Source organism: Tinamus guttatus, unplaced genomic scaffold (genome assembly GCF_059628265.1).
Source record: "Tinamus guttatus ecotype Peru unplaced genomic scaffold, ASM5962826v1 Tinamus_guttatus_pri_ptg000030l, whole genome shotgun sequence".
NCBI lineage: Eukaryota > Metazoa > Chordata > Aves > Tinamiformes > Tinamidae > Tinamus > Tinamus guttatus.
This window is the reverse complement of record NW_028288564.1, coordinates 3055213-3071129: the sequence shown is the minus strand read 5'-3', so window position 1 is coordinate 3071129 and position 15917 is coordinate 3055213. Positions and strand designations below refer to the sequence as shown.

Below are 15917 nucleotides of genomic sequence, written 5' to 3'. Positions count from 1 at the left end.
AATTGTAGCTTTTGTTTCCATTCATTTACATGACAGTAAAAGTACTAAAAGTTATGTACTAAATGCAGAAAAGGGAATGGAACTATCAATTCCATTCTGAGGTTTCGTATGGAAACAAGATTTTACTTTAGTACACTGCTGCTTCTGCTTCATTACTCTGTATTACATTTGTTCATATTCATGAACAGGGCAAATTCCAGGGCAAACTCCATGGGGAAAACACTGTGTTATGAAGATTCCAGCTCTTGCTATTAAAAATCAGAAAACATAAGAACCACCCCACTGTGGTTTTTAAGGCCACAGGAAATTTTATTTCTCCCAAATACCATAGAATTTGTCAAGCTCTTTCATAACCAAATCCCTAACTCCTAGGTGGCCCACAGCATCTCTTTCAGAAAGAGATCCAGCTCTGCAGACCAAAGCATAGTTGTGTAAAACAAGTGTCTAAACTGCCATGCAGAGAGTGGAGATCTAGCCCATGCAATAAATGGGATCCATTAGGAGATTCAGTTCTCCCTACAGCAGGCACCACTTGATAAACTGAACCACTCCAGAATCCACTGAGTACAGACTAGCTCTCCATTGACTGTAGTGGGACCTATTTCCCATGTAGGCCCTTGCACCTAGCTATCTGAATCTGGAGCTGAATCCTACTCACAGCCCTGATTTAAAGACCTTATGAAAAAGAGAATTCGCCAATTCCTCACTGAAATGTCTGATCAATGTCATCATTAAAATTCATACCTTTTTTTCCAGTATAAGCTTGGCTAATATCATCTTAATATCATCCTCCAGCCCTTGGATTCTGCTATGTCTTTGTATGCCAGATTCAGAAAGCCCTCTACTACCTTGTTTCAAGAGGAGGAGACTCTTAAAAAAAATAAAATATAAATGAGTCTTGCAGGCACAGGCCCACAGAGCTACATAGCCTTTTGGCAACATCTGTGAAAAATTAACAGACACCCTGGAATCAGTTAAGCACAGAGTCTGAAATTTTTTCAAGCACATTTCAGGCTGCTTCTCCTTTATGCTTCTCCTATGAGGTAAAAACAGCTAGCCAAAACTCAGCCATTTAAAAATATTTTTATATTTTAATGAGAGAAAATCATTTGATTGCCAAACCACTGCATCTGCACTGGGCCAAATTCAAAAAAAAAAAAAAAACAAAAAAAAAAACACCCCTATTATTTAGCTTTCCTTTTTCTTTTTTTTTCAGTACCCAGAGAACATGATTACCCGTTAGACTTGCATTTCTAAAATGCTGCTGAGCTACCTGGAGGAAAGGTTTCCAGTGGATACCACTATTTCTCAGCAGCAACGCGCCCCCCTTCGCTGCACTACATACCCGAGGAAAAGGAAGCTGTCATGAAGCGACCTGTGTACCGCCGCTGACACACGTACGACAGGCCTGAAAATGCCCAGGTCAGAGACCTCTGACATCTGTACGGGATATAGCTGCGTTATGAGGGGAAGTCTTGACATCTGCCTATTAACCTTGGAAGTCACTCTTCAAACAGGTTGCTGTGAAGTAGCTTAATCACAAAACCATGACTAAATCCTCATCCTGCTTTGGTTGCATTGGTGTGAACACATGACTAATAGAGTTTGATCATGGTAAGAGAACTGAATCAGAGGGGTAAAAATGAAAATAAATATATTTACACATGATTATCCCCACCTTTTTGACTGATATGGTCCCAGAACATACTTAAAGTCTTTAATAACAGAAATGGTTATGCTGCTTTTTATCTTAGTTTTTTATCTTAAGTTTCAAGAGGGTACTGGAAAGACAGTTGGACAGTTAACTGAATTCTGACTTTTGGAGTTAATGATGAACAAATACCCCTCCTCTTGCTACCTAGACATCTGTACAATAACTTCCAAAGTGATTATACACTGAACTTTTAAAGGTGGTAATATTGAAACCGTGATCACATGACAGGTGAACCTGACCACGTTGACAGAAAGCTGTCAAAGTCATGCACAAACATGAGTATGACTTGTTAAAGGTTTCTTAACAGGGCATGCTGAAGTTAACATTCAAAAACATATTCAGTGAAGGGAATGCATAATGTACAATCTTTTGGTAAAGCGTATTCCTTGTCTCTCTTGCTTCTCATATCACTCAAATCCTGGGAAGGTAGTGGGAAAGAAATGCCTCATGTCCTGAAATACCAAATCACTGAAAGAAGACAATATGTTCTGAAAGGGACTATGTAGGAAGGACAGATAACATGGAGCCTTGAGTGCAGAGAACAAGAAGGACAGTACTAAAATACTGTGAAAATTGGAGATGACTGAGATGGTTCCATTACTTCAAATAGTGATAGGTACAAGTAACTACAATATAAAAATGCTTACTGTGAACGCATGTAAGGAAATCTGTCCTTGTTGAATGCAGTGACCCATATTTCTGAATACAAGCTGAAGAACAGAAAACAAAATTATTATTATTATAATGATTGCATGGCAGCTGTTTAAAGCATATAAACTGTTATCTGGCCTGCTGATGTTTCAGTATGCAAAGTTTTGGAGACTTGGTGCAAAACCTCTGCAAGATTATAGTCTTGCAAATGCCTTAAAATTCATCAGCTCATATAAAGTTTTAGCTCTGACGTACAGTAGAATTATAAGCCATCCAAGGAGCACAATCATTTTACCAGATGCTACTATGATTCTGAAAGTGTGTTAGTAGCTGCTCAAATTTGACCTACAAAAGAGCAGCAATCTCTTTTAAATCTAAAAAGCACATGGAGTTTTCTAAAATTTGACAGTTGTGACCTTAAGTACTACACATTAAGCACAAATAGAAAACAATGTTGGCATGACAGTCATATAGTCAATGCAATAAGCCAATAGATCAATCATCAGTAGAAATATTTTTAATAAGATTAGTCCTTAGCTCAGGTGATTACAAAAGAAAAAAGGTAGAAGACTTCATATTGCCCACAAAAGCTGCAAGCTACAGACATAAATGCAACATTAATACATATTTTAACATCCAGAAAATATATGATGAATCTTTGTGTGAAAATTATACATAAGTAAAAACGCACATCTCAAAATCACATAAAGAACATACTTCTACTTTAGAAGTTAGAAATGCATTTTTATTGCAATTTCTATCACATTCCTTAGAAGAGCCTTTAGCTGTAACAGCCAGTGCTAGGCACCACATACGTGCACTGCCACATACCAGCATTGCCACAAAAGGAAAGTAAGAGCTGCAACTCACCCAAGTATCTTGGGTAAAAATATTCCTGTAGGAGAAAAAAAAATACAAAAGACTTACTGTAATAACACTTGTTTCTGTTGTTATTCTATTAATATTTAACAGCTGTTGATAATTCAGTGCTCTTCCATGGTAGTTATATAACAAGATTCCAACAAAAAATATCTTGTTTTTATTCAGAGTTGGAGGACATACAATGTTGTAGGTGCACTTGGTCTCATGAGAGAGGCATGCAACATCTGCTGCAGTATCCATATGCATTTCTTTTTTTTTAAGAGAGCTGACCTATGCAGTGGCTCTGGCAGTGACTATCCAAGAGGGGAAGGTGCTGATCAATGTATGAGGTAGAGGAAGGAGGAGGAATCCAAGGACAAAATCTAGAGGGAAAGTACAGAATCACCCAGCCCCCCAGTGCCTCCTTGGCGTACTGCAGATGCACAAACTGCAGATGCACCATAACCACTAAACTAGAAGGGGACATTTTGCTTTTGTAACAACAAGTACACTACAACTGTATTAGGACCCACTGCCATACTGCCCATTATGAATGCTGGCCACCCAAAGAACGGGTCACCGAGAGCTTGTAAGTGAGGGGAAAGCAGAGATCATCAGAGCTGCTTGTTTCAAAAAGGTCTAAATAGATCTTTAAGTTTTATATGGGCAAAAATTGCCCGAGAAGGATTAAGAATGCAGTTTCACAAACAAATTCCTCTGATCTAAAACCTAAGTGAAAAAGGCACTGCCACCCTTCTCATGGTCCATAGCCACTCATTATTGCCTCCTGCCTCATGTCAACACACTGTAGCCAGAGAGCCAGGTCAACGGTTTGCTGATACAACAGGGATAGAACCTTTCACAGCAGAAAAAACTTCAGCCAAGTGAGAACTTGCCAGCTGTATGTGCCTTGCACCAGCACAGAGAAAGGCCAGGAAAATGGGTGGAAGGGTGAGAGATTGGCCTGCGCTTCCTATTAAACCATATACTTAAAAGGAAAAAAAAAATGCACACAATGAAGGAAAACTTGTAGATTGTATTAGGATCTATTTCTTTTTGGTTGTTTTTAAATTAAACATTTTTTCAGTTAATTATGAAAGTTTCTGCATAATATAATTCTCTTTTGCACAATATTCTGAACAATAGCATATCTGAAATGAGACTGGGATGCTAAATATCTTGTCTTCCCCAGAATTCATTTGGCCTGTATAATGAGCTTATTCACGCATTTGCAGTCTGCACATGTATAACATACACATGCGCATACCACATAGACAAGCACTATTAAGTCAATTCACCCTGGACAGTCTAATGCAATCACCTGGTAGACAGTCATACAATCTAAAGTGGTTTTGCATTCCTCTAGAAATGAAAACAATAATAATGATAATAATAATAATTTGCTTTTGTCAGATATGCCCCAGTAATTGAAATTCACCATTCAGCATAAATCAAGAGAGTTTCAATAAAAAGAAGCTGAAGATGTAGCTTGCACTTAGCCACTTAACTTGGAAAGGACAAGGCAAAAAAAATCAAAATAAAAGTAAATGTAAGAAGTCTAATGAGTGCCCAGCTGGGCTATAACCACAATCTGAACCTCAGCGCTTAAGGAGAAAAAGATAGCTGTGCATGGTAAACTATTCCAAAGGTTTTGTTTGTTTATCATTATTTGCCCTTTATTTGATATATGTCCCCAAATTGTGCAGATGTATTTAACTACGAACACCAGGCTAATTCAAATAGTGGCAAGCACAACTTTTTCTGCACTGAAAGGACAAGCAACTAGAACTTCTGCAATCATGTCTGTCAACCTAATTGTCCAAAGTCAATGATGGCAAAGACCTAAAACCCCATTTTCACTTTTACCTGTGATAAAGGAGCTGAGTGCTAGAAAAAAAAATGCATAAGATGATCATTTTTGAATGAACAATTAAGGAAATTAGTTATTTTGGCTTCAGGCACAAAGAGCCTTCTAAGGACAGCCTTGGGGTATAGCAGGTATAATGCCAGTTTACGGAGTCAGCAAACTGAACATCCCTAGTGCCTCTGCTGTTACTGACTTGCTCAAAGAGAAGGAGAGGGAAACTCTGAGGCTTTGTATCACCATGAGCTTCTTTTCATGCAGTAGGTAGTGGAGTAATTTAAACTCAAGACTGTTAATGTAAATTTAACTCTTCTGTCTCTGTCTTTTTTCATATACTTATGTTAAGCACAACTCCTGATTAGTAATATTGCTCCAAGTCTACAAATAAACTATTTGAAAATAACACAGCTATCACTTTATCTAAGACATAATCTATCAGCAAGTAATCAAACATTACTCACTATTGTATGATTAACTTTTCTTCTTTACAACAAGGACTTCTAGAGCTATAGGGGCAACAACACACTTCATTACAACAGACTTCTAGAACTATAATGGCAACATATTTCCATTTAGCCAAAAAAAAGTCAAGAATGAAAATTAAATGATCTCTGGTTTTGAAAATGAATTTACTTAAAGTTGGAGTATCAGTCATTTTTCAAAAAACACTGATCAAAAGTCTGCCCAGTTAGAAATTCAGGTTGCACCTACCCTGCACAGAGAGAGCACCAGACACATGATTTCCAGTGTAAGCATTCGACTCTACCATGTCATTTTACAGATTTCTGGGCAATACTAAATCCCAATGACATACAGATCTCAGAGAAGATAGAACCTCAGACCTATATAGGATCAGGTCCCTATTAAGAGCCTCAGACTTGTCTTCCCTCCACTAGAAGTCTTCCATCCCCTTTTCAGGATCCCACAAAAATGCCAACAGAAATGCTTTGATGCTTGCTAGCAAGGTCAGAACCTCAAGAAGCATAGCAAAATATTCACTTGTTACTAATTTGCTCACTTTGCACCTAGTCACCTTAAACTTCAGACTGTGAACCCTTTTGATGTGCTATCATAATTACTTCTGAAAATAAAATCACAAGAAAAAAGAGGCTTTTTTATAAAAAGCTTTAAGCAAGTATGTATTGGAAATAAACATCTTCTGTAAAGGCTCTTGTGGACACCAACCTCACCAAACTTTATAATCAGTCCATCCAGCATCTTAGAGCAAATGAGAGGAGGATAAATATGCCGTGGCCTAGACCTGATGGGAGCACCAGCCTCCACCAGAGAGCAGCCTTCAAGGGGCCTCATTTGGGCAATTCAAACCTCTCTGCTCCTATCAAAATACCCTAAAGGATTTCCATCTCTGCTTCTTGCGACCCAGCACACCTTCTGGTACCAATGTACGAACCAGCATGTCTGCACGATGCCAGAAGCCCCCGTCTTCAGTGGGCTGGCATCAGGAAACCTGGAGACTACAGACGTGCATGGACTTGAAGTTACATACAACATGGCAAATGCCATCAGATACAGTACAAATCAGCAGGGAACTTGGGAAGAGAAGGACAAATAGGAGGGACCGGGAAGTGCCTGGCATCTACAAGTCTCCACTTTTCCAGTGAAGTGGAAAACATGGCATAAGGCCAGTCCCTCCATACAGGTCCTTGCTTGCTGCCTCCAGCTCACTTCAAGACTTTGGGCGTGTGTGTGTGTCCAGGAGACAGAGCTCTCCTTTTAACAAAGATTTAAGGCTTTACGACTGTCATCCCTTCCACTCAGGCACACATGCTAGGTGAGTCTTTTGATGCATTAAATAAAACTACTGGGAAAATTTCCAGAATTCAGCATAGCAAGATCTAGGAGTATGTGCTTTTATCTCAGGTAGAGTGACACAGAAAACACTTTATTCAGGGACTTAAGAAGTTACTCTCCCATCCTCAGCCACAGCAACCCCTTATAACATAGTCATTCCAAAACTTTGTGTGGGTGTCTAGAAAGAGGAGAGAGCTTAAATCTAAAAGTGTCCTAAAAAACAAAATGAAACAACCAAACAAAAAACAATCCCCCAGGCTGTTGGGTTTGTGATTTGTTTATTCTTTCAAACATGAATGGTTGAGTGAGACAGTTAGGAATAATTTCTGTGGAGGCAGCCCCATGACACCCTGTACTGACACAACAGAGCAGAACATGAAGGTAAGCATGCGCAGCAGGGCTGTGGAACTGAAGGGGCACAAGTACTTAGACCAGCTTCCCTGCCAGAGGAAATGTACCAGATACTCAGCCTATTCTATACTCTATTTCTTAGCTCGCCCTCAGCTGTACGGTCCAGAAATTAGTGAAATTATACTGGGTATGCATTTGTTCTGCCACATTTTCAGAGAAGATGGAAGAACACCAAATCAGACCAGTCCTTCCATGAGTCACTGTATATAAATAGCCCTTATAAAAACATAACAAAGACCCTGTCTACACCAGGAAAATGTTCTCACTGTTGCTTAAAGTGATTGGCGACAGTAGAAAACCGAGCCAAAAGGGTCTGCCAACTGCTTCTGTTTGTTTTGCTTGAGTACCAGGTCAGGTAATCCTGATCGGCATTGAATTTAATCAGCATCATGTTTGAGCTGTACTGACAGCTGATAAAAAGTCTATGCAAGGACTGCAATAGTGCTAACACCAAAGGATCTAATAGATTTGTGTTTTAGATGGTAATTTCTAAAAAGTATTTTCTTAGTGCAAACTGGCTAGTCAGTCTCTGACAACACCCAAGTTGCCAGTATTGCAAAAACAAATCCAACAAACACCTCGTCGTACCACACACTTTCAGGCCTTCTTCAGACATGGAGAAGCATAAAAGCGTACAAGCCCAAAGAACTTTGCCTTGCAGCTCTCCTTTAGAAATAAATCAGGTCCTTCCAGAAATAAAGTACAGAAACACAAAGCTTGTGTCACAACACAGAGCTTTCCTAGTAGTAAAAAATTCATTTACCTTCAGCACTATTGCTGCTTCTGTAGAGCCACAGCATCTGCAGAGTAACTTATAATTGATATGTATGTCAATTTGTTACCTCTTAACAGTGGAGTGACAGCTTCCACATGATGCCCTTTTCTCATAGGCACACACTGACTCTCTCTTTTCCTCTTTCTTTAGGGATTAAATGTTCATTTTAGGCACAGCATGACCTTGTTTACAAATACGCTTCATGTTTGCATACTGCAGGCCTGCCCTATCCTAACAAAGAAATGGCTATTGCTGATCTTAAGTGGCTGTAGCTTACTACTTGACTTGGGTTGTTTAACTGTTACGCTTCGGGAAAGCAAATCTCACCAATGCTCAAGAGCTTTCTATCCTACTACTTTTTACTTCAGCCCTCGGTTTTTCATGGTCTGCAAACCTCACGCTGAATGATTAGGGTTTCCTCCCATACAATGTTCCTGGACAGTGCTACCATTCAGAATTTTAAACCTACCGCTAGATAAGTTCCCGCTCAGTTCAGTGCCGAGTTCTTTGCACAAGGGATCTTTACAGTGCCAAGTTTGTTTGCTTCCTGTTTTGCTTAGGCAAGATGTGTACCCACGTGCAAAGTACAAACAGACTTTCTCTCCATAATTTGGCCTGCTCAGTGTTTGGAAGCCCCACTTGCCATGTTGATATTGAACAGCAGCCTTTAAGTCTCATCTCCTATCCGCAAAGTAATAGCTGTTTTGGGCAGTACCTGGGCTTTGTGTCCATTTGCTGAGTATCCATTTTGTGCTGTCCAGCTACTGTGATGCATGTAGACTATGAGTGAATTGTGGCCACTGAGTTGCTGATCTTTCCCTCCAAATGCTACAACCTTTACTAGAAGATGCATTTAAAAAAATCACCCTTTATAGTATTTTTTCCCGTTTCATGTAGATTAAACACTTCTACAAAATCTCCAAGACTGAAAACAGAATTATCATTGCATCTCTCCTCACCCTCCGGGAGGCTGGACTGTTTCCCAACAGCATACAGAGTGCCATTTCAGCAAAAGATTTTACATTAAGATGAGAAAAAAAAAATCACCAACAATTGTAATACACTATTAGAGGAAAAAAGGGATGAAAGGCAAGAGGATAAAACATGTTCTTGCATGTCTTGACTGAGTAAAACACAGATATTTTATGTTTAGATGTAGGGAGCACAGAGAGCTGAGTTCTGCAGGCAGTCCAAGGCTCACCTGGTTGGACAGTAACAACACGAAAAGGATAATTCTGAGGTGCAAATATTCCAACAAAAATCACTTGGAGTGCGATCCCATGAACTGGTTTATGTTTTCATATTATGCTTCATCTAATCTAACTTTTGCTTTGCTGATACTATCCCGAATGTTTTCTGGAATCTAACTAGGACTCACTGTTCCAGGAGTGAGCCAAATGCAGTAGCTCCCCAGATGCATTCTGTACAGATTCTGCACAGTGCCATGATGACCCATTCTCCTTTTATTTCATTTATGTCCTCTTCTGTCCAGGCAAGAAGCACAAAAATATGCAGAGTGAAGACAATACCAACTTTTGTCCCCCTTCCTGGGTCTCCTTCTTACTTCCCAACTTTAGTCTTCCACTGCTTTTCACTGCTGCTACTCAACAGAAGTGGGAAAAAAATCCAAAATGGAAAAAAAAAGAAGTTCATAACATGCCCGATGCCTGCTTAGAGATTCTCTAGAACTGCAAGCCACAAAATAGTGATGATGGTAGAAATATGGAAGGGAGTCTTGCTTGGAAGTTGCAATCGGTTTCTCCAAAGCTTTCTTCGGCATTCATTTCTGCAGCAGCCTGGGCTGGATGCTTTCTGCTTCTTCCTTTGCACCTGGCCTTTCCACCTATCCACAGCCTTTCCTTTCCACTGTGCTGGCACAAGCCTTTGTAAAGTTACACAGGTGAACTGGATTGGGGAACTGATGCAGCTGCAACAATCATTTTTCACATTTGGTTACTTTTCCATTAGATCAGTTCCTTAAGTAAGTCCATGTGGTTGCACAAACTGCTGTGCAGTAAAGAGAAGAAGAGTGAAGAGAAGAAGCCAGGGGCTTGCTTAAACGTGCTAAGTCAACCCAGCTTCCAAATGTGAAAATGAAGTGAGAAAAGTAACAAGTGAAGAAGCAAACTGGAAGAATCTCTTGCCACTCTTTCTACTGCTTCTGTTTTCAAATAGCCAAGCTTTGGGTCATTTAGCACTCACTGAACTACCTAAGTGGAAACTGAAATAACAGATAATGAACATTTTTCTGCTTCTTTGTACTTGTCCTGTCCCAATATTGTCCCCTCTTCATAGCCTAGTTCTGTGTCCCACAATCCCCAGAGCAGCAGTGCTGTTCATACCTTCCTGCTTAGGTCCCTTCTTGGTTTCTTCCAAAACTCTGATGTGGGTTCCACCCTTGTTCTTCAGACCTATTTAAAAGTAATTGCTAGTAATTCATTAAGTTCATTTAAGAGCTTGGAGTGTACACGAACCACATCTGCCAATTTATACAGATTCAATGTTTCCCTTACCTGATTCTCAAGCAGCTGTAATAACAAAGTGTGCATTAATTCCCAGCAGGCTGCTGCCTCCCTTTTTGGTTTGGTTTGTTTCTAATTTAAAACAAACCAAAAAAAAAAAAAAAAAAAAAAAAAGCCCTTAACCACAAAACTGTTTTTTTTTTTAATTGGCTTTTTCTTTCTTTCTCACATATTTATTAAAACCTCCTGCGTTCCTCTAAAAAGTCTGACCTACACTAATTTATTCTGCTTTTTCCATTATCTTCCTCCTCAACCCAAACCTGTTTAATCCCCACTTCAATTCACCATTTTTTCCATCCTCTCTTTGAGCAGCCCCTCCATTTAACATTAACCGCTTTTGTATTCTCACGTTCCCTCCCTCCTGCCCCACAGGAAGGGTAGTGCACTGTATTTTCATGATGTAGTGTTTCATTATTTCCAACTCTATTCTTAACTGTTGAGTTAAATTCACAGACGTGAAAACAGACAAAGATCACGTGGGCATGAGTCCACAAGTTGGTGGAGCTGATGGAGCTTCTACCAGCAGCAATCTTTGCTCGCCCTGTTCAGTTACATGTGATAATGCAGCAGTTAGCTAATGTTGGACCTGCCTTCTAAGACAGGCAAGGGTATTTATGTTGTTCTCCTGCTATTGAGCTCCACAACCACAAGCAAAGGCTGTGTCTATACCACCTAGTAGATGCATCCTGCTCCACTGTCCCACTCTGCCCAGATCAGGTATACTTGCTGGAGTTTGGCCTGACTCACTCCTAACCTGAATTCCCTTTGTAAGAAAGTAGGGAAAAAAAATGAGTAAGGGGAAGGGGAATCTAGTGCACAACCAGATTTTATTTCAGCATAGAACTGGGATGCCACTGTGGCCCATACCTGAATATTCAACCTTTTCTAGTTCTTTCTTCTCCCCTTCAAATCTAAATTTCCTGCTATTTCCTTTCTTAAAATCAGGTATCGCTGTGCCTGGAAATGCATTTCTTCATATACTGTGTCCAAGCACAGGGATGAATTCTGGACCAAAAGAAGAGGCATAACAACTGTAAATATAGTCCTTCCTCAACACTAAAGTGGCGTGACAAATGGATACACTGAGAAGACTTTTCACAACAAATCTAACAAGATTATTTTCCTGGATCCAAATAGGAATATTCTATACAGGACTGACAACATCCTAATTTAAAGATGATATCAGTATTATGCATGTATGTAGTCTAGACTATACTACATTCACTAGATAACTCAAATTTTACAGTTCTCAGCTCTCCCACTTACCTCCCTCCCTCCTACATGCCTTCGTGCCATTGTTATTTGCGTTTAAAAATGCGTACCTACATCAGCACCCTTAGAAAGGTCACCTAAATATTGTCTGCAAAGCACCCTTCCTAGAAGATGGGTATAAGGTTTGGAGGGTGCTGATCTGCACTTGTAGCTTATCTGCATTTTATCAAGAGTCCTGTCATGTGATGAAACAAATAAATAAAAACAACGAGCCAATCAAACTGACCATTATCAGATCTGCAGGAGTCTGCAAAATGACCCCCATTTCTCCAGCGGTAACCATGGCAGACATGATGACTAGGGCCAAGCAGCACCAACTGCTTACTGCACCAACAAGCCGCAGTACTAAAAGATGAGAGTAAGAGGCTACATTCAAACAACTACACTACGTTGAGCCCTCCAGAAGAGAGGAACTCCTTTTGCAGGGAGATTTTATGTTTTAAAGTGAAATCCAATGTTTCTAAGGACACTAGCAACTACTTTCCCTTCTGCCCTTTGTTTTTCATTCTTGCACATTTTTAGAGCAGGTCAACCAAATTCCAGACCAGTTTATCAGTCAGTTAACAAGCTATAATACCCTGACTGCATACCAAACTCAAATATTTGTGTAGTACTGCCTTTTATAAGGCTTCACCAACATTTTAAATAAGCTAACATTCTTATCTCTATATCCCAAGATATTTTGTAACTTCACCCCATCTATCACACCTGACATATCTTCTTAATACATTTTATCTATTAGATAGAAGGCAATGAATATGCTTTCTGTCCTTATTTACTCACCTACCATCATTATCCATTCTTTTTTTTTTCTGTTGAATACCTGTAGCATAAATGAAATCATAATACAGGAACCATCCCAAATTCTGTAATAGTATCTAAGAATGTTATAAGCAAGTTAATGGAAAAGATAGGCTGCAAGACTCATTAACCTAGGCTCGCACTTTAATTTTACCATGTATAGTCATACAAGTAGCACACACTGGCTTGTTTTGTGTGTGTGTGTGTTTTTTTTTCTTTTCTTAGGAAACAGAACAAAACTCAGTCTGAAAAGGTTTCAATTGATCTTCCTTCCTGCAGTCTGGGCTAGCTGATATTTTCCGAAACATAAAAGACAAAAGCTGCATTAGGCTGCAAATGAATGGCTGTTTAGCCCCACCTAGAACCCTATTATTAGCAGTTGATGTAAGTAATCCCACATGTGGCAACACTCACAGTCAGGTCGCAGAGAATGCACATCCCTGCTGCTTGCAGATGTTTCTTTGAAGCACTGAGCAGTGAAACAATGGAAGAGGGACATGACATTTCATTTCCATTTGGTGGCCTGTCATAGGTACCTTTGCATAAAGTATTATTCTTGGCTAGATATTATAATTGCCTGGATCAAACTATGGTTTTACCTGACCACAAATTACAGCACAGCCTTGCTTCATCCTGCCTAAACTTCTGAAGCTATCTGATTAAACCAGTTCAGTTGATTCTATATCACACCTTTATGTTAGGTTTCACCTTTATGTTAGGTTTTAACCTAGGCTAGGTTAAGATTCTCTTCACAGAAACACAGAAGGAAGGTTTCTAAGGAACACTCATACATTTCAGACTCATACATCAGATAATCTGATGGAGACAGGAGGCAGGGAAGAGAAAAGAAGCTGCTGTGCTCACATCACAAGGCTTTTTTGAGGTCTAACAGAAAAGCAGCAACCTATTAACTAATCTTTAACCCTCAACCAGCAAAGCTGCAAGAACACTGCACTCATCAGAAGCAAACATCCAGATGGCTACGCTCATGCTTAGCTGAAGCTTTAAAGCGTAAAGCTGCAGAGACATGCGGGCAGAGCTGACACTACAGATCAGCACTACACTGCTGTGTGTCTTGTGGCTTGCCTGCTATGAGGTTAAGGCTCAGTGCAAGGCACTCAGTGCTGCACCTCTTTCTTTCCAATATGGCCAAAGTGATTAATCTCTGTGCCCAGATCTGATAAGTGGAGACAAAAATTGCTGTCTTCCTAAAGTGCAATAAAACTTCAACATTTCCCCCATTAGCAAAAGTCTTCACTTTACCAACAAGGTCCAGCTGCAATCTGAGGATGTGCTGAAGTGTAACTGCAGTTACTGCAACTCCTCAAACTGCCAGGTGGGGTTCTCCAACAGTTTTCATCTCTCCTGAGTCAAATCTCTCCCAGCTAGCTTCCCTTGTCCTTCAGGCAAGAGGCCAGGATGTACAATCCAGCATCAGCTAAATGACAACGTGGCAACTTCCTCATGTTTAAGAAACACTTCAGTTACCTTAGGTGCATATTAAGCAGATGTGAAGAGAACAAGTCAAATGAAAATGCTAGATGAGGAAAATACAGATACTGCCGTAAAAGTGGACACCTGTGCCTTACAGAGTACTGAAGTTTTCTTATATATAGTAAAAACAGCTCTCTCATATGACCTCTGTCATTACATATTGGAAAACTCCTGAACGGCAACTGCCACCTTCATGCCACACACTGATTTGAAGCTGGATAAGCAGAGTGATAAATCCACTGATAAGAGGTGCCATAGCTGCTTCCCAATAAAATTCAAACAAAGTAACAGCAAGGAGCAGGGCATCCTACATGCAGCAATTACTTTCACGGTCCTTTAGAGTTTTGTGACACAGAAGGTAGGATCTTTTGCAGACCTAGAAGTATTTTAAAGCACAGCACTTTGATACAGAAGTACATGTAAAGCACCACAAGAAAGAGGGCAGAGACACTGCTGAAGGTTGATGTAGCTTTAATGATGTTCTTCGGAGGATTTTAGAACTAGAGCAAGGCCTAAGAGCAGCAATCACACACACACACACACTCTTTGCAAAGACAAGATTTGTCCTTTAAAATATGCTTTAATGACATGACTTGACTGGATCTTACAGAATTTATATTAAATACAAAAAGATTTTAAAGTCCAAATGATTTCAATATTTAAAATTTTCCAGTGCACAGAATAAGTGCCAAATATTGTTAAAAATTTGCGCACACATTTACACAGTCTACCATCATCTAACCTGACCTATCAGTGCATCTTACATTACTCACCTCTGAGCAGCTTTACAGGTCAGAAGTCAGTTGGCAAAACTGGTGACCTCGGATCACCTTCTTTCCAGAATGCTGCAGATTCACCTTTGGGATTTTTCCTGTGTCACTGCTATATAGTGACTATTCGTATTAAATTTAAAGATGTGATTCACTGTGAATATGGAAATTGCTGTGTCAGCCACTGTGCCACCCTGCTGTTGCTGTGTCACCCCACTGTGGTCATCCACATTCTGTGTTAGTGTGGCTGTACAGGACAGTGACATACACTGCTGTAACCAGATGTGACTGTGTGTGTACTCAGGAGGTGCATTATTAAACACCGTGCCAGAGTCCCATGGCAAACTCTGAAGTGAGGATACTCAAAAGCCAACATGGGAATATCTTTGCAGTACATAGTGCTTTGTAAGAACAGTCTGTTGCACTGCATATCCAGTGCTCAGAGCCTCCTGATGACACACACATGTCAAGACTTGTTTGCCTGAAACATAAAGCATCTCGAGAGAGTCCCTCCCTTGCTGCTTGTGGGCACCTGTGTGCATACACGTTTGTATACATGCACACACACTCACTCACTCTCTCCCAATGCACTTTTCTCCCTGATGCATCTCACAATTAACAGGAACACCCTGTGCAATATCAAGCTTCAGGCTCAACACCAGCATATCCACTTCCCCCTGTTACATCACTGCCAGATAATCTTGGCAATGAGAACAGCCTATTCAAAACAGCATACAGGGGAGGTGCAAAGTCACTGGCAGAGTAAGCCAAGCTCAGTAAAGTGACACATCTGCATCCATGTACTGTCCAAACACAGAAGAAGATTGAAGGGCAAGTCAGCCAGACAGCTGAGAAGACTGAAAGTCATCTTGTTATGCAGTCTGTAACTGTGAGTCCACACTGGTTTCTAGAAATACATCAGTGCTGTCCTTCTAGACATACGTGCTCCTCTTTTCTAAGTGATGGGTCC

General features: G+C 40.1%; 2 protein-coding genes across 2 annotated transcripts in view; one reads left to right on the top strand and one right to left on the bottom strand.

Moving 5' to 3' along the window:
* Nucleotides 1–15917, top strand: part of CDC16 (cell division cycle 16) — a 441073-nt gene that overhangs the window by 175492 nt on the left and 249664 nt on the right. The gene's annotated exons all lie outside the window — the stretch shown is intronic.
* The window catches only part of GAS6 (growth arrest specific 6), a 40480-nt gene that overhangs the window by 23349 nt on the left and 1214 nt on the right, over nt 1–15917 (bottom strand). Inside the window, exons 3-4 of the mRNA XM_088530254.1 lie at nt 3236–3260; nt 2362–2424 (exon numbers count right to left, since the gene is read on the bottom strand). Of these exons, the coding sequence (XP_088386380.1) occupies nt 2362–2424; nt 3236–3260 (88 nt within the window). The remainder of the gene's footprint in view (nt 1–2361; nt 2425–3235; nt 3261–15917) is intronic.